The sequence below is a fragment of the Pongo pygmaeus genome, chromosome 3 (assembly GCF_028885625.2).
Source record: "Pongo pygmaeus isolate AG05252 chromosome 3, NHGRI_mPonPyg2-v2.0_pri, whole genome shotgun sequence".
Taxonomy (NCBI): Eukaryota; Metazoa; Chordata; class Mammalia; order Primates; family Hominidae; genus Pongo; species Pongo pygmaeus.
In genome coordinates, this window is record NC_072376.2 from 189,467,188 (window position 1) to 189,486,668 (window position 19,481).

General features: G+C 33.5%; 1 protein-coding gene across 6 annotated transcripts in view; it reads left to right on the forward strand.

The window, feature by feature from the left end:
- WDR17 (WD repeat domain 17) overlaps window positions 1–19,481 on the forward strand; it is a 119,263-nt gene that overhangs the window by 64,637 nt on the left and 35,145 nt on the right. For 4 of the 6 annotated variants that reach the window (XM_063664296.1, XM_054485370.1, XM_054485371.1 and 1 more), the window contains 7 exons: window positions 739–861; window positions 3,558–3,742; window positions 6,556–6,724; window positions 8,959–9,050; window positions 11,325–11,407; window positions 13,416–13,502; window positions 18,283–18,447. In XM_063664296.1, the coding sequence (XP_063520366.1) occupies window positions 739–861; window positions 3,558–3,742; window positions 6,556–6,724; window positions 8,959–9,050; window positions 11,325–11,407; window positions 13,416–13,502; window positions 18,283–18,447 (904 nt within the window). The remainder of the gene's footprint in view (window positions 1–738; window positions 862–3,557; window positions 3,743–6,555; window positions 6,725–8,958; window positions 9,051–11,324; window positions 11,408–13,415; window positions 13,503–18,282; window positions 18,448–19,481) is intronic. The other 2 variants (XM_054485373.1, XM_054485374.1) reach the window with 1 other exon arrangement.

A 19,481-nucleotide genomic window follows, 5' to 3' on the forward strand; every position in this document is an offset into this window, starting at 1 on the left:
CTGAATAATATGTCATTATATGGATATGGCAGGTTTTGTTTATCCGTTCCTCTGTTGATAGACATATATTGTTTCCACCTTTTTGCTGTTATAGATAATGCTGCTGTGAACATGTATGTACAAGTTTTGGTGTGGACTTTTGCTTATAATTCAGTTGAGTGTTTGTCAAGGAGAGGAATTGCTAAGTCATATGGTAATTCTACATTTAATCATTTGTGGAACTGCCAGACTCTTCTCCAAAACAGTAATTAAGGTGGGAATTTTGGAAGAAAGGAGACCATCTAATTGGTCTTCAGGTATATTTGACAATCCTTAATGGCTGAAAGTGGACATTGGAGCAGTTTATAAACATTTTAAAGGTGGAAAGATTGATTATTTAAGGTCAGAAATGGAGAGTTTTCTGTGGCTGGCCATTTCCTAGAACAAGTGTGTGTCAATAGGGTCTTTTTTTGTGGTTGAGTTATTATAATGGTCTTTATTGGAGGAAGCTGCCAAAACAGGCAGTTTCTAACCCTATAAAAGGTTTTGGAGCAAAAAAGTAGTAAAACATGCCAAAAATTTAAAGATTAAATAGTATTTCAGTTGTTTGGTTGTATTACTGTATGGTATTGTTATTCAAAGGATGTCAGTAATTAGTCCTAAAATATTTCCAGTTGAAATTTTGTTATACTTTTATGTCTAGGCATTTTAGTGTCATACAAAATTTGTTAAAATATGCTTTTTCCCTGATCTGACTAGATTCTCAAGTGGGTGTTTTACGCATTTGGAATGTTTCAAGAACAACACCTATTGATAATCTTAAATTAAAGAAAACAGGATTTCACTGCTTACATGTACTTAATTCTCCTCCAAGAAAAAAGTGTAAGTAAAAATGTTATCAAAATTTTAATTTTTAAAAAATATTGTATTTTCTATCAAATAAAATGGTATAGTGAGATATCAAATACTATATGCCACTGAAAAGCAATTTTAAAAAAAGGCTTTGATAATATATGTGCTCAAGGATCCATCAAAGCTACACAAGATCTACTATTACTAAATTGAAAATATTTAGAGTCAAGTTACATTTTTTTAATGCTACTAAGTAAGAATATTTAGATAATTTCAGATTATCTACATGGAAAAGATGAATCAATGATATTGATGAAAATAAGTTAGAAATATTAAGAGTGATAGGATTAAATAAGATTATCTGAACTGGGAGAATTTATGTTTTAAACATGGCTCATTTAAAATCTGTGCAGTTTACAACAAAGTTAAAACAACCTAAATATTCAAATTATAGGATCTAGAATGCATATTACATATTTGAATACCAGTTGTCACTGGGTTAATAGTTAGTATTATGGATCTTCTGTGTCTTCTTTATTTCTGTGTATATTTTCTGTATCATTCATTGCCTCTGTAATTAAGAAAAAATAAAATACACTTAATTTATAAAAAGAAAAAATCTGGAAATTTGGGGGAGGTTTAGAATTAGAATTTTTTTCAAATATAAGGGAAAAGTAATAGACTTCCAGTTAAGTCTATCGTGATTACTCTGCATGTTTGGTAGTGTTCCCATTCTGTATAATACATCATAAAAAACACGGGGTAGGGAATTCAGTGATGAAAAATTTAGAGTGATTGTTTCCTTCTTACTCTATATAATATACTAAGTAATTAGCAATGGCTATTCAAAGTAATGTTATTTTGGTGTCTAATTGGTAGGCAATGGCAAGTAGTAGAAAATCTCTATATTTGAACCTATACCCCTTGTACAAAATTGTGAAGTCCCTAATAAATCTAGTGCCTGGAAACTGGAGGGTCTAGAAATATTAGGACTAGAGAAGTAATATGTTGGATGCTGGCTTACTGTTTAGGGATCTTGGAATTTTTTTGTCATTGTTAGTTCCTTTATTTGTTTAGAAGCTTTGAACTGCCATGTCATGGAATGTCTGAAATACCAGATTCTTTTCTTTCATTTTTTTTTCTTACTATAAAAGTAGCCCATGTCCATTAGACAAAGTCAGAAAATATAAAGAATAACATACCAGTCTTGTCATTTTCGAGCAATTCCTTTCAGATTACCTCTTGTTTGACTTCTAGGTTTTTCCCTCAATTTAATATAACAGAAAGTATGGAAAAAGAACAATTGTGAAAATGAAATTTTAAAAAATAAGCATACTCGCTGGATTCTGAAAAGCATGATTTACAAATAGATTGGTGCATAAAAGTTGTCTAACCCACCTATAATGTCAATTAAAGTGTTAGAAAAACCAATGATGGATTATATTAATTTTTAAACAAAATATCAACAAAATTTTAGTGAACCAAATTCATTGCTACCGAATGCCTCTTTTGTCATTTGTAGTTCATTCTAGTTTGGACTTTCTGTAATTCTCAGATTCTGAGAAATGAATATTATCCATAATAAATGAACTAAGAAAAATTGTATTGTATTTTAATTTTAAAAATACTGAGAAATGGCCGGGCGCAGTGGCTCACGCCTGTAATCCCAGCACTTTGGGAGGCCGAGGTGGGCAGATCACAAGGTCAGGAGATCGAGACCATCCTGGCTAACACAGTGAAACCCTGTCTCTACTAAAAATACAAAAAAATTAGCCGGGCGTGGTGACGGGAGCCTGTAGTCCCAGCTACTGGGGAGGCTGAGGCAAGAGAGTGGCGTCAACCCGGGAGGCGGAGCTTGCAGTGAGCCGAGATCGCGCCACTGCACTCCAGCCTGGGCAACAGAGCGAGACTCCGTCTCAAAAAAAAAAAAAAAAACTGAGAAATATTTTCCATATTCCAGTGTATAATTAATAATAGATTGGTCTCATAATTTACTGTAGTGTCATTATTTTGGATTATGTTTGCAAGAAAATATTTGGATTCACATTCTAAGGAAGAGCTTTTTGGAAGAAGACAAAATATGGGATAAATAATATATAAAAGTAAGCACAATGATATTTATGTAATTGAAAGTAGGAGAAATCCAAGTCTATAAACAGTAAAAAGAAAAAACAAACAAAAAAAATCTAGGAAGAAGAAAGAAAATTGAGATGCCAACACAGGTCAGATAGTGTTGTGATTCTTAATTTGTGATAAATTAAAATGAATTATGCATAATCTCAAAAAAATTATTTTCACTGGCTTGGAAATTGTTGGCAGAGTTATTTATATTAAAAGAAAAAATTATATGCATATATGTTTGTGTATGTGGAAGGAGGGAATGAGCTACTATGTCAGTATTTTGAAGGAAGTTTATAATTCAGAAATAATCATGCTGAGCTTTAATTTATGGGGTGATAAGAAACCACATATTCACAACAGATTGTGATTCCTCAACACACTAATTTTCATCTATTTGCTCCATCTGTACTTTAAAATAATATCCAATTTTGTGCTTATATTATCACATTTTTTGGCAATCCCAAAGAACTGCTTATGTGGTAGAAAATATGATCATTGCCTAAAGGGTTTACTGGTACAGATTCTGGTTTTTTTTTAAGTGAAGAATCTTTCTAAATTAAGCTCTGTGGTTTCATTCCAATAGGATTTTTTTCTTCTATTTTTAGTTTCACTCCAATCTCCAACCAAAAATCATTATACATCCTCAACAAGTGAAGCAGTTCCACCCCCAACTTTGACACAGAATCAAGCATTTTCTCTTCCTCCTGGTCATGCAGTGTGTTGTTTCTTGGATGGTGGAGTTGGACTTTATGATATGGGAGCTAAAAAGTGGGATTTTCTTAGAGACTTGGTATGTATGTAGTCATTCCTCTATTATACATAACACTTTTTTGTGTAAACCCATGATCTTTACTTTTCCCTGTCTGAATATTATTTGAAATTATTTTTGTAAGTAATAATATATTAGAAATTTATTGTAGCTGGTTGAAACATTTTAGGAAATGCATAGAATGATGATAAAACTACTAAAATAACTTTTAACCGCTATACTTTAAAAGTCTTAATGTTTACTTATATTTTATGTACAATGGAAAATTACATAGCTGTAGTATATTTTGGAAGCAAAATGAGAATAGAATGTCCTTTCAAGAGAAAGGACAAGTTGATCTCTGCCAGTTACTCAAAGCCTTATTGTTCCCATTTGTTAATTGAGTAAGGTTGGATTATGTTTTCTAAGATTTGTTTCTATTGTTGAATCGCTATGATACTTAAGTGATTCTATGAATTCTGTTTTTATGATAATTAAGCCCCTATATAAGATAGAATACAACCTCCTTGAGATCCCACCTTTTTGTCCTGGTTGTGTTCTGTGGTACAGCCCCACTACCTAATATAGTATCTGCCACATAGCAAGACTATTAAATTTTGTTGAATGAATGAATGAAGACATGCAATAATACATACTGTGTTGTAATTACTGTTTGTCAAAAACCATCCTCTTTAATTTTCCCTACTTTAGAGTTTCTAAAAATGCCCCTGTCTTTTTCCACTGGTTTGAATTAGACTAATGTGGACATTTAAGAAACCTTTAAATGCTAATTATTTTCCTTTGATCTTAGAAAAAGAATCTAGAGGTGTAATTGTCCTTGTAACTGAAGGGAGAGAAAGAATCCGTAATATTGTATCATTTCAAGCCTGCTCATTTAATTTTATCCTCAAATGAAAAAATGATTTATAGCAAAAATATTTTTTAAATAATCTGTAGCTTAATTATTTTTGAATTTTCCTTTTGTAGATATTCATTTGAAGATGACTTAATTTTCTTTTCACTTTAACTTTTCTTTTTATATGAACTCTTTCCTAGTGTGGTAAACTTTTTGTATACTTCAAATTACCATTTGTTTTCAAACAAATTTATGAAAGGGAAGGGAGAAAAACATAAGAATACACTTAAATCTATAAAAAGTTATATTAGTAGAAGAGAAGTCATGCAATCTAAATTCAATAAATTTTCTATGACACTTCATATTAAAGTGTGTTTTACTTAAAATCTATGTTAATTTATAATTCTAATAAATGCTGAATACTAAGTACTAAAAGCCGCTTGATTATAAATTATTTCAGTTGCTTTTCTCACTTTAAAATGTCTGCCAGTCAGAAGGAGGCAGTCATTTTTTCCTTACAGTTTCAATTTTCTTGACACAGATCCAAATTTGAAATTTCTCGAAGTGTTACCAGAAGAAACAACTCTGAACTGCTGTATGTATAAAGCATCTCCAAAGATTCCAGATTACATAGGATGAGAAAAATATTATTAATATTTTTTAAAATATTACATAATTTTAAAAATCTTATTAATAAACATTCTAAAAGGTGTACTTCCATATGAATATTTGCTCCATTAAAATTAAGAAAAATGCCACAAAATTTTCCTCATCTTACCCACCTTCCTCTTGGTAAGAAGAAAACACAGAAGAAACATTTACAATTTCGTTCTTGCTATGTGAATTTTCATATTTCAAAAAATAAAATTTTAAGGCATAGCAGTGAAATAACATTTAAAACTGCATGTAAGTCCCTGCCTTGATTATGTTCCTAACATTGGAAATGACCACATGGGACAGCTTCAGCCAGGTGAACCAGTGGCTCTAACAACATTTTTACTTGCTAACCCTTGAGATTTTTCTTTCCTTTACCTCCACCTAAAGGAGAAACTTTACAGTACTTTTGTAGTTTCCTAAGGGTTGTGATTTCTGGTATTAATGGAAGTACACAGAGTTTTAAGGACTTTCTTCTCTACCCTTATTCTATTAGTTGAGGACTAGAAAACCCTGTCTTTTTCTTAAACTCCGTCTCTAGATCCCAAATGTTAGTTTCGTTTGCTTAAAGTAGAAATTTCTATTCCCATTCCCCAGCATTTAGAATAGTTGTAATTCTGGCTATTTATGCTGGACTCTTAACGGATTTTCCCAAAGGCCCACAGTAGTTAAGCACTACTTTACTGGTGTATGTTTACATGTATCTGCATATACCACTTTATAGTCTTGTGGGTGTTTGGGATCCAAATCATTGTGTAATGGGAACAAGTATTCAGGTTCCAAAGAATAGACTTGCTAGAAAATTTTGGAACAAGGCTCATTAAAAATTGGGGTTATGCCTGATTCTTCTGTTTCTGTCAAAATTATGAGGTGCTTTTGGAGTATGTTATTAGGATAAAAAAGGAATATTTGCATTAAATGACTTTTAGTTTGAGTTTCATCTTGGTCTTCTATTATAGTGCCAGATGACATATGGTAACTATTAAGAGTTAATTGCTTTATAGATTTCTAGCATAGTATCCTGTAAGTTTAATAAAAATAGAAAATATCTTTTGCACTGAATTTAAATTGAAAAGTGAGACTTCTGAACATCTTTGAGTTTAGTTGCTGATTTGAGGAACCGTGGTTGACTAAAATCTAGGTCTGTACAAAATAATGCAGTAATGGCACAGAGAACATTCAATCACTGTAGTGATTCCAGTTTTCTGTTTTTCTTGCCTATATATTTTTGCATTAATATTTGGAAAACCATATACATGTGTCAATTTGAGTATACATTGTGGTTCGTCTATTAATAATGTGAATTTTCCTCAATAATTATGACTTTTTTATGCCATATTCCTAGGGACATGTGGAAACTATCTTTGACTGCAAATTCAAACCTGATGATCCCAATCTTTTAGCAACAGCTTCATTTGATGGCACTATAAAAGTCTGGGATATAAACACATTAACAGCAGTGTACACATCCCCGGGTAATGAAGGTGTTATTTATTCCCTTTCTTGGGCTCCAGGTAAGAGATATTTTATTGAAATTAGGAATACAATGAAATGGCTTTTTAAAGTTTTATTTTCATTTGAGTTACTTTCTTCCTCTTGATCTCATCTTGTTCTTAAATGAATGTAGAGCAAATTAGTGTGAACATATTTGTTGATTCTCTTTTTGCAAGGTTTAAGAAGAGTCTATCTGCAGAGGCACTTTGATTCCTGGTTTCCTCTATATAACAAGTCATATAGAAAAACCACAGTAAATCAGGATTATCTTTACCCGTCTAATATTAGTTGTATTTCTATAGCTATGCCTTTAAAGTATAATACAATTTACATGATAGAAGTTTTCTGGAAAGTTTTAATGTAAATCCTGTTTATGGTTATATATCAAGTAACAGTTCACTTGTAACCATGTAATTCTGTATTAATTCCACCTTTGAAGTATTGAAGAACTTTTATGCCATCATAAGATCTTATCTCTGATCTTAGATGCCACCTTACACCTTGCTGTACATATAAAGGAGAGATGTCCTATGAAACCTCTGACATTTTCTCCCAAAACACTATTTCCCCATAACAAATAATTTCACACACCTATATGAATTTTTCACTTTTAAAGTATATGTAATGGTTTACTTATTTGGCTTAATAGTAATATATTAGTTCAATACATGTAATGTGGATGTAGCTCATCCTTATTTTTAAAATTATTTCTTCATACACAGGGATTCTTAACTTTGAATATTTGGGCCTCCAAGCGTTTTATATTTCATCAGCGAGTTTGAGAATCTCTGAGAAATTTATGAATAATTTTTAGTGTGTGTGTATATATGCCTATATCTGTCAAAGAGTATCTTAGTACTCAGATTTTCAGAGTTTCATGATATGAAAAAGGTTAAGGACCACTGCTTTATGTATCCTTCATCTCCTACAATGAGGAGAATTATAGAAAAAGGTTTTACTTACAACTCTTAATGACAATGTTTGTCCTTTAAGCAGAACATAACTGAGCCTATTCTCTTGATTATTGCAGTATGCACCTCCACTGTAGGTTAACTTGGCTAGCAATATAGGAATTGGACCAGCCAGTGCAGTCACCTTGCACTAGAGCTCATATTAGTTGAATACTCTTCATCCTACAAAAGTATTTGTCTGAAACATAAAACATAAATAAAACTTATGACTGTAAAAACTATTGTTTCAAATCATAACACAGAAGATCTAATCTGACTTATAGCATTCTTTCACTCTCTACATTGAGAATTTGCATCAAGAAAGTAAAAATGTTAGAAAATGGAAATTCTGTCATTTTCTGTTATGTGATTACTGGTGAATCATGACTTTGAGGTAAGTGGGGATGATATTTAAAAGATAAATGAGGGTTGACAAGGATGGAAATAGAGTAGGATATAGATAATTACATAATTTCCTCTGTATCTTAGCACAGATACCAGACGAAAAGAAAAAAAATGCAAATAAATTTTGAAACATATTCCCAATAATTTAAGAACCCCAAAAGGAGAGCAGTATAAAAATGTTAGAAATATGATGAGAACATTTTTAATGTGTATAATCATTTATCATTAAGTAGTTTCTCCATATTTTTACTCCTAGATAGCAGATGACAGCTGCTCCTTTGTTCTGATGGAGAAAACCTCTTCTTTCACTGTCTTGCAAAAGGCACTTATTTAAGTCCTTGACCATCTACTCACTTAGCAGTAGTTTCATTTTCACAAGTATTTTTTATTTCTTAAAACAGAAAGCATTGTTTATGTTTTTATGGAGAAACTGTATTTTTCCTGTGATCTGTTCATAGAAATACTTTCATAACCATGAAAATACTGCTAGATAATCATGGAAATATGAATACTGACTGAATATATAATATTGAGGAATTATTGTTAATATTCATGATAGTTTGGTCTTGATCAACAAAGAAGTCCCTGTCTTTTAGAGATGCATACTGAAGTTTTTATGGATGAAATAATATGATGTCAGAGATTTACTCCAAATAAATTCAGCAGATGCTATAGACAGAACAAGATTGGCCATATTTTGATAATTGTTGAAGCTGTGCAATGGATACATTAACTTTATTATTTTGTCTATATTTTTATACAGTTAATAATTTCCATTATAAAAAATTAAAGAACTAGTTTGCAAATCTCAGTTCTTACATTTTCACAAGTTACATTTTTTAAAAGAATTACATTTGTGGGAAACACTTAGTATAATGTCTAACAAATTGTTTCCTAAGGTGGTTTAAATTGTATTGCTGGGGGAACTTCCCGAAATGGTGCTTTTATTTGGAATGTTCAAAAGGGCAAAATTATACAAAGATTTAATGAGGTAAGATTTATTTATTGCTACTTAATAATATAATGTTTTATACTATTTTGTATTTTGTAAATATTTTCATTTCTTAATATAATATTACTTAATAATCAGGTGGTATGTGTGTTCTCTCAATTAGAAGAAAATCCTAGAGAATACTCACATACTAAAATGAATTCTGAAAATTGTAGCTGAGTCACCTGAAGTTGCATTAGAGAGTCAAAGGAATTTTTGAGTCATCCTCCACAAAATCTAGGCAAATACTAAATAATAGGAGGAAGACTAAACTCAAAGCAAGTCTCAAATTATAGTCCTGGTTCTGTTATTAATTAGCTCTTGACATAAGGAGAATCATTTTATTGCCCTAAACCTGTTTCTTCACCTAAAAAATGATGAAGGTGGATTATATAGTTTCTTAGATTTTCTTCCAGTTTTCAAATTCAATTATTCCATGAAGAGCCTTAGAACCTGCTCTCTTGTATTTGTAGCATCACAGATTTTATTTCTCCTTTGTCTTGGAGTTATATTGTCATCCCATATTTTACTGAGTTCCATTAATATTTGAAAAATACGTATGACCTGATTACAAAATATTAGGTATGAATCAGGGGAAAATGATCTAAGATTGTCTGTGTCTTGAAATTTCATTTATTTTAGATGATTACTATTGAAGCTTATTAAATATATAATTTCTTTGAAAATTGCTTATATATTTGGGGTTTTAAAAACATTTATACAGAGAGTATTATCCCTTTGAAGATGCTCCTTAGTAGTCCTGCTCCCCCACTACTTGTAGTAGTGTAGCAAATGCAGAGCTTTTATGAAAACTTTAGGGACCACTGTGAGCAATTTTGCACTCAAAAAAGGAAACGACAGAGGATTATAAAAATTACATCCTTTCCTTTCTCTACATATAACACAATACCCTTTCAGTTTAGCAATGCCCCAACCTGCCATCTTCCCTCCCATCACCAAAACAACAATTTATTCCATAATAAATAGTGGATTATAAGAAGAGATGAGCCTAAAAATGAAACTTATGGCCTAGATTCAAAAAAGTGTATATCTTTACTTATTAGATCTGTTGATTTCTTCTTATGGCATCTTGGCAACTTGGAATCTCACATATCTGCCCACTAGTACCTAAACACTTCCAGCCTGATTGTGGAAACCCAGCATTTTAGTATCAAGGACATGTCTTGTATTTCTTTATGTCTTTCCCAACATTCACTAGTGAAATTGCTTAAATCCTGTGTCATAAATAAGGGAAAAATTAACAATGCCAGCGTTAATTAACTAAGCTACGTGTGTTCCACAGAAAGAATTATGGGATAGTAGGGAGTCATAAATGCAATTTTCATGGGAATAAATGAAGCTGACAGAAGGCCTCCACCCTATAAACTGAATGAATAAAGGGACTAGTCCCATTTTTAAATCTGCCTGCATAAGTCTACCCTCCTTGATCCCCAAAGAGGTAAAATAGCAAACTGGGGATTGCTTTAAGAAGTTAAAACTATATTTACACAGCAACCTTAAGCTACAAGATAAAAAGTCACTTTAGTTTCCCCTTAATGGAATTCAAGTACTATATAAAGTAGAACTGTTTTTAATTAAAATTTAGAAATGGGTTGATTACAACTTTTATTTACTGATCACACCATTGATGAATGACATTCTCATGTGTAATATATTACTTCTAGTTTTAAAAATTCTTATAATTCCATCTATTAACTATATCCCCTGGCCCTTCCTCAGTCCTAGAAAGCAGAGAATCAAGCAAATATGAAGTGATTTATTATAGGAATAACGTGAAATCTATTCTTATTTCTTTATAAAATAGAACTTTGAAACTTAGAGAAACAACCAATAATAACTGCTTGCAACATTTCTTATACTGTGGTTGAAGTAGCACTGTGTTTGGAAGCAGATAGATAACTGTTTTCATCACCATACTGGTACTCATGGGAAAAGGCATTAAGCAGAGCTTAATTCTACAGATGACTTAAGAAGGACATTTTGACTCTTTACCTTGTATCCAACAAAAAGAAATGGAGCCACCTGATTTATGTCTTAAAACAACAGATTGGTATCTTAAAACACTTTTAAATTGTGACAGCTTTAGACATTTTTAAAGTATATATTCAGGTTTCTACTCTTGACAGTAATGCCTCTGTTAGTGTCATCTAAAGCACATTCCTAATAGAAAAGTAATACTTAGAAGAAGTAAATATATAAGAGAAAAAAGGGGTGAATTATTTCTTATTGATAGGTATTTTACATTTTTTGAAGCATGGAACAAATGGAATATTCTGCATTGCCTGGAGTCATAAAGATTCTAAAAGAATAGCAACCTGCAGCAGTGATGGTTTCTGGTAAGTACTATGTATGATACATGATATGAAATTACACTGTTTATAAAGCACTCATCTGATCATTCCAACTGTGTATCAGTGAGATTTCATTTGTACAGTTCTACCAACTCTCAGAAGCATTATTTTTAAGCCCATATAGGCACATACTATATTGCTATGATGTATCATTAATAAATAACAATTCAAGGGTATTTAAAATTTGTTTAATGAGCCATTCAATTGCTTTCTCAGTGAAAATACTACTTGAATTATTATGAAAAGACTCATTTCTTTGCCTCAAAGAAACTTTAAAGACTTTTCACAGTCTTAATAATTATCATCACATTGTTTGGAGAGTAGTATTTCAGTTTCACAGCTGATTCAGCAGATACTAAGTGCTGTAAAAACTTGTTTACAGTTTTGTAGATGCTTTTATTTATAAAGGGTTAAAAAGCCTTTGCAAGGAGAAATAAGGTCATGCATGTGGGAAATGCCGTTTGTTAGGAAATAACTTCACTAATCCTGTTTTAGAAGTATGTGCTTTCTTAATTCTGTTAAGTTCCAGAAATAAGTAAGTTTTCAAATAAAAATATGTAAGGAAAAAATGCCTGGTTTAAAAAACTTTTTAAAATCAGATGCTCCTCCCCTGTATCTTGTCTATGGGTATAGCCATCTTCGATAGGTGGACAGGTGGTATAGACACTCATAGTTCTTGAGAATACAGAAGTTGTTAGGTTTTGCTAAACCCACTCCAGTCTTCTCATCCTCACTTTTTAATTTCAGTAGAAAAGACAGTAGTTATGGAAACCAAAGATCCTTACCGGGAAGTTAAAATTTTCAGAAACAACAATATTAGTGATTTTTTTTTTCCTTGAAAGGAACTATGTGCTAATTGGTAAATACCAAAATACAAAAGCACCTAAGAGTTTTTTGATTAAGTGATACAAAATTAGTTTGACCATGTATTTCAGGGCATTATTTATTTGACAGATATCACATTCAGTGACTAAACACCTGTAAGCATAAGTCACCATTACTCCCCAGTAACCTCAAAAGTGTTGGTGGGCCTAATAACATTTAAGACAGTCTTTTCCATAGACTTCTAAAACTTCATAATACATTAATTAGTACACGCTTTTTTTCTAATGGAATCAATAGCTTTTGCATTGTGGTAATACTAGACTAGGGTAGTAGAGCTTTTATTTTTGCAGTTAAATTATATAGAATCCTTTTCTGATGGCAGGGGGTGGGGGATCATCTCTGAATTTTAGTTACATTACTGAGAATAAACAAGGAAAAGTTATAACTTAATGTCTTGGTTTTGCTGCAATAGTACATAAACCCAACTTCATAAATAGTTGTTTTAAACACTATAAATTTTGAACTACCACATTTTGAAGCTAAAAATTTAATGTATATGTTAGTTATATGATTATGTTTTAAAATGTATTCGACTATGTTTTCCTCAATTTAAAAAAATTCTATAAGAAAAAGGGTTTTTGTTGTTTTTCCATCGCTCAGGCTGGAGTGCAGTGGCGCAATCCCAGCTCACTGCAACCTTCACCTCCTGGGTTCAAGTGATTCTCCTGCCTCAGCCTCCTGAGTAGCTGAGACCACAGGTGTGCACCACCACGCCTGGCTACTTTTTTTGTATTTTTTGGTAGAGATGTGGTTTCACCATGTTGGCCAGGCTGGTCTTGAACTCCCGACCTCAAGTGATCCACCCGCCTCGACCTCCCCAAGTGCTGGGATTATAGGCATGAGCCACCGTGCCCGGCCAAGAAAATAGTTTTTAAATCAAAATTTATTACCTTCTATTAATTGTAGGTTACCATAATTAATATTAAGAGTTGCAAATATACTCATAATTGGTAACATTTATACAGTACTTTCAAAAGTTCTTTGTGCTTTGTAGACAAAATCTCTATCCTGGAATATTTCTATTTGAAATTTACAATTCTGACTTTGTTTCCTTGAATAATGTATTTAGAATGTTGTTTTTCTATTAACATATTATAATTAATTCTAGTATTATTCGAACAATCGATGGTAAAGTGCTACACAAATATAAACATCCAGCTGCAGTGTTTGGTTGTGATTGGAGCCAAAACAATAAGTAAGTGTTCTTTTCCTGAAATAAATAATAACTACATTTTGGAAATTTTAAATAATCATAAAGTTTGGTGCTATTTCCAAAGGTAATATCTATCACTCTATTTATACAATATCCCCTTTGCCTAGCAAATGAGAAACAGCCTTGTAGTTGCTCATTTATTTTAGTTATTTTTATTCCATGAAGTTTTTACATGATTTACAAATATTGATTTCCTACTCTCAAAAAAACTTTCTAATACTTAGGAAAAAAAAATAATGCTAACTAATGAAAAATGGAAATGAGTCCATTGCATGTATGGCTTCTATCATAGAAATGTGGCCCTTTTTTTAATCTCACTTAGGAATCTGTGCGATGCCAGTGTTCCACTGTGACTTTGCATTGTCCCCCACCCGATGCTAATGCCTCTGGCACTGGGTAATTTTCCACGATGTGGAACTTAAGTGCCTGGTTTTGAAAGGTCGATCTTGTTTGACAGCCGAGTATTTATCATGTAAAAATCAGCTTAGATTTAAAATTACGTCCAAGTCAAATCTCCACTAAAATTAGACCTTTAACTCATTGCATTTCCTAGAATATTGTGTTTCAAGCCTCTTTTAATGGGATAACAATTATATCTAAAAATTCAAAGTTATTTAAGATATTGTCAAAAACAATGTGAATTATGTTATTTCATATGAAATGTGGGAAATATAGATTAAGGTACTGAAGCCTAATTATGCTTGTGTTCAGAGTCAAATCACACATTTTACAAAATGATAGACCTATGTATTTCCTCCATTAAGTGCAGAAGAATGTGTAAAAAACACTGTTTTTTGTGGGTTTTTTGGGGATGTAGTTTCGCTTTTGCTGCCCAGGCTGGAGTGCAATGGCACGATCTCAGCTCACAGCAACCTCCACCTCCTGGGTTCAAGTGATTCTCCTGCCTCAGCCTCCTGAGTAGCTGGGATTACAGGCATGCGCCACCACGCCCAGCTAATTTTGTATTTTTAGTAGAGATGGGGTTTCTCCATTTTGGTCAGGCTGGTCTCGAATTCCCGACCTCAGGTGATCCACCCGCCTTGGCCTCCCAAAGTGCTGGGATTACAGGCGTGAGCCACCACACCCGGCTTTACACGCTGTTAAGGTTATATGCAAAATAAGCTCACTATCAGCTCATCCCCAGTATTTCCTATCTCAGTGGCCAATATTGCTAACAAGGAAAACTGCTAAAGCCAGAATCCTTAGCCTTTTCTTTTACACCTTTTTATATCTCACTTTCTGTTTTCAATCAGCCACCAATTCCTGTAATTTTCTCTGTCTAAATATTCATCTTGGCCAGGTATGGTGGCTCATGCCTCTAATTCAAGCACTTGGGAAGCTGAGGCCAGAGGGTCACTTGAGCTCAGGAGTTCAATACCAGCCTGGGCAACATAGTAAGACTTCATCTCTTAAAAAAAAAAAAAAAAAAACAGTGAAAAAATTCGTCAAACTGGTGGGGCACACTTGTAGTCACAGCTCCTCGGGAGGCTGAGGTGGGAGGATGGGTTGAGCCTAGGAGGTCGAGGCTGCAGTAAGCCATGATTGTGCCACTGCACTGCAGCCTGGGTGATAGAGCCAGACCCTGTTTCAAATTTAAAAGAAAAAAATTATAAATACTCCTTTTTTTCCTAACCATCAACTTGCCACTAAACCAATAACATTTGGGTTTTTTTAGAGTCCTGCAGAAACCTTCTAAGTCAGTTCTACAGTTTACACCCTTTATCATCACCTCCTCTCTCTCTACCCCACCTCTCCGTGCTGCAGTCAGAATGAACATTTAAGACACAGAGCTGAGCACACCATTCTACTGCTTAAATCTTCCAATACTTTCCCATTAACTGCAGGATAAAATGAAAACTTTTAGCAAGCACTACAAGAAGGTCCCTGAATAATCTTTTTCCTATTTTATTAATCTCATTCCCAGGCTTGCTTTCCCTTACTCCTTGCATCCAGCCACACTCACTTTCAGTTTATGGAACTAGCCATCTGATTTTCACCCCAAGGTTCACTTATACTGGCCCCCTTACCTAGGATTCTGTTTCCCACCCTACACCACATACCCTACCTGGGTGGGACATAAATAACTGTTATCCATCCTTCAGCTTTCAGCTCAAAAACCACAGAAAAGTATTTCTTGACCCCCATATGAAGTAAGTTTCCCATATAATATGCCTTTGGAGCACTTAATATAATAAAATTAAATTTTATTTGTTGCCTGGTTGCATATTGGCTGTCTCACCCTCTGAAATGTAAGCCCTATGAGATCGCCAACTATGTTATCTGTGTTAAACAGCATATTCTTAGCAAAACAGAGTTGCTGACCCTCACTGCGCCTTGAAAAAAGGAGATGTTCAATAAATATTTGTTGAATATGCAAATGAATAGAATTACCTTGTATCTGACTAATAGAACAGTTCCACATTCTTATTTCTCTGTTTTATAGAGTTAATAACCCATTTGGCCAGTTGAAATAAAAGCTATATATTAATATAATGTGTTTAGTTAGTTAAGAAAGCTATATTTTCTTTTTTTTCATTTTTTTTATTATTATTATACTTTAGGTATATCTCCCAATGCTATCCCTCCCCCTCCCCCCACCCCACAACAGTCCCCAGAGTGTGATGTTCCCCTTCCTGTGTCCATGTGTTCTCATTGTTCACTTCCCACCTATGAGTGAGAATATGTGGTGTTTGGTTTTTTGTCCTTGCGATAGTTTACTGAGAATGATGATTTCCAATTTCATCCATGTCCCTACAAAGGACATGAACTCATCATTTTTTATGGCTACATAGTATTCCATGGTGTATATGTGCCACATTTTCTTAATCCAGTCTATCATTGTTGGACATTTGGGTTGGTTCCAAGTCTTTGCTATTGTGAATAATGCTGCAATAAACATACGTGTGCATGTGTCTTTATAGCAGCATGATTTACAGTCCTTTGGGTATATACCCAGTAATGGGATGGCTGGGTCAAATGGTATTTCTAGTTCTAGATCCCTGAGGAATCGCCACACTGACTTCCACAATGGTTGAACTAGTTTACAGTCCCACCAACAGTGTAAAAGTGTTCCTATTTCTCCACATCCTCTCTAGCACCTGTTGTTTCCTGATTTTTTAATGATTGCCATTCTAACTGGTGTGAGATGGTATCTCATTGTGGTTTTGATTTGCATTTCTCTGATGGCCAGTGATGGTGAGCGTTTTTTCATGTGTTTTTTGGCTGCATAAATGTCTTCTTTTGAGAAGTGTCTGTTCATGTCCTTCGCCCACTTTTTGATGGGGTTGTTTGTTTTTAAGAAAGCTATATTTTCAAATGACACTGGAAGTCCTTTATATTTAACTATTATGCTTACCACCAAGCATACCTAATAAACTTCATTTTTAATTTTAACAACCTTTTAAAATGTTTTAATTGCTGTATTCATATTCCACTTAGTGTCTTAGTAGGTAAGTGAACCTTGAACATACTGAAGTTTATTTATAAGGTGTCTCTGACTGTATAATTTAGATATCTTTATGTGCATTCTTTAAATGTTTATGATATCATTTCTAAGACTTTATATTTATGTATCTGTATATACATATATATGAATATACTGATATGTACATGTAAATATATATATATATGCAAATTATATTTTCCCAAATGTAGAAACTGTCTTGTTTATCAGTGGATCTTGAGAAGATGTAATCTGCACACTTACAGATTGGCATGCCAGTTTGTAAACTGCCATATTTCTACATGTGGGCTTAAATAAATATAAGTATTATAACCCATGTGACAAAATCAACAGTTTGAAGTTTTGAAAGGGTTTTGATGACAGTTGAGATCCACAGTGTGTAACTGTCTTTCTTTATGTTTAGCATGTGGAGACTGTTTATATGATGGTTAGAGTAGATGTTCCTCAAGTAGACTATTCTGGCAGGTCCGTGATTTCCACAGGTCTGCCTAGTACTCATAATTCCTTTCCTAGCAGTATTCCAAGTTTGATCACGAAGGTACAAGTAGTTGCTTAGCTTATTCTCACTATTGTGAGAATAATGAGCAAAGAACATTAAAGTATAAGTAGTTGCTTAGCTTATTCTCACTATTGTGAGAATAATGAGCAAAGAACATTAAAAGATCATATTCTATTTCCAGGGGCTTCATAGTTGTATCAAACAGTTAAAGCATCTTAAAGAAGGAAAGCCATCAAAAAGGAATGGAAAACAGGACCTTGACTTCCTGTCCAGTCAGACAACCCTGGTCTGCAGGGAGCTTTTCCAGAAAACTTTCAGTGAGAATACTGTTGTTTGTGCGCATGCCACAAAAACAATCTAACAACTGGGCTAAGGCATGTAATAATAATTTGCCCACCAGCAAGTAAGCAAACGTCATCACTCACCATTTGGGATGCTTTTTAAGACCTAAGTGTTGCAAAATGTAAAGTTTGAGAAAAATTCAGAAAATTATGAGTCTGGTCATCTTGAAAAAGAACTTATAGAAATAGAAATACCGTTACCTCTGACCTAAAATAAATAAAATAAAAATTCAACCAATTAAAGGAAAACACAGAAAGAAAGTCTTTCCATACTGGTGCAGTTTCTGTAAATGAGCAGTAGCGTGATTATACATGATTTTTTACATATGTAAGTTTTTAGTCTAACTTCACTAAGGAAGCAAAAATTCTACTTTTAGAAATTAGAACTATGGTATACCTTTAATTATTAGTTATATATCATATTTATCCTATGTCAATATTCCATTGATGATATTTCAGAGACATGATAGCCACTGGCTGTGAAGACACAAATGTTCGTGTTTATTATGTAGCCACCAGCTCAGATCAACCATTGAAAGTATTTAGTGGGCATACAGCAAAAGTGTTTCATGTTAAATGGTCTCCTCTGAGAGAGGGAATTCTTTGCAGTGGTTCTGATGATGGGTATGTATTTTTGGATTCTAATTTTCTAGTCCTTAAAACCATAAGCTTATATTTTCCTAGAAATGTACATATTTATAGGAGATATATATACAGAGTCTCCCTCTGTCACCCAGGCTGGAATGCAGTGGCGTGATCTTGGTTTACTGCAATCTCCACCTCCCAGGTTCAAGTGATTCTCCTGCCTCAGCCTCCCGAGTAGCTGGGAACCACAGATTTAGTATTGAATGATTAAGCATTTTCATTGAATTTTTGGCATAAATCCAAATTTAATAAGATAAATAATTAGGAGATTTCTGTAGGTTATGACTTGAAATAAGTCAGAATGGTAGGGAAATCAGTTATACTGCCATACTCATGGCAGAACTCACAGATGCTGCGCTTCAGCCTGGAGAGCCTCAGACATTCATTTGCAGTGGGGCCTATAAAAGCCTTTCTTGGGTTTGACCAAAAAACATGCATTGGGACTTCAAAGCCTAACTACCTAACATGTCATAAAAGGAAAGACACCTATTCTAGTGGCCCCTACAATAACATTAAATTATTTTGATACAAATCCCTTTAATGTATTCTTATTTATGAAAGTATATCAAATGTAAAATATTTAAATGTTAGCATATATAAGAAATTAGCAACAAAATTTTTAGATTGTAATATACTTTGATATATTGTCATGTACAAGCTTAAGAGGACAAAGAAGAAATGAAAAAAAATTTTTTTTTGAGACAGTCTCGCTGTGTCGCCAGGCTGGAGTGCAGTGGCATGATCTCAGCTCACTGCAACCTCCGCCTCCCGGGTTCAAGCTATTCTCCTGCCTCAGCCTCCCTAGTAGCTGGGACTACAGGTGTGCGCCACCATGCCCAGCTAATTTTTGTATTTTTGGTAGAGACAGGGTTTCACCATGTTGGCCAGGATGGTCTCCATCTCTTGACCTCGTGATCTGCCCGCCTCAGCCTCCCAAAGTGCTGGGATTACAGACATGAGCCCCCGCACCTGGCCGAAATGAAACTTTTTATATAAAGCAGAAAGGGATATGC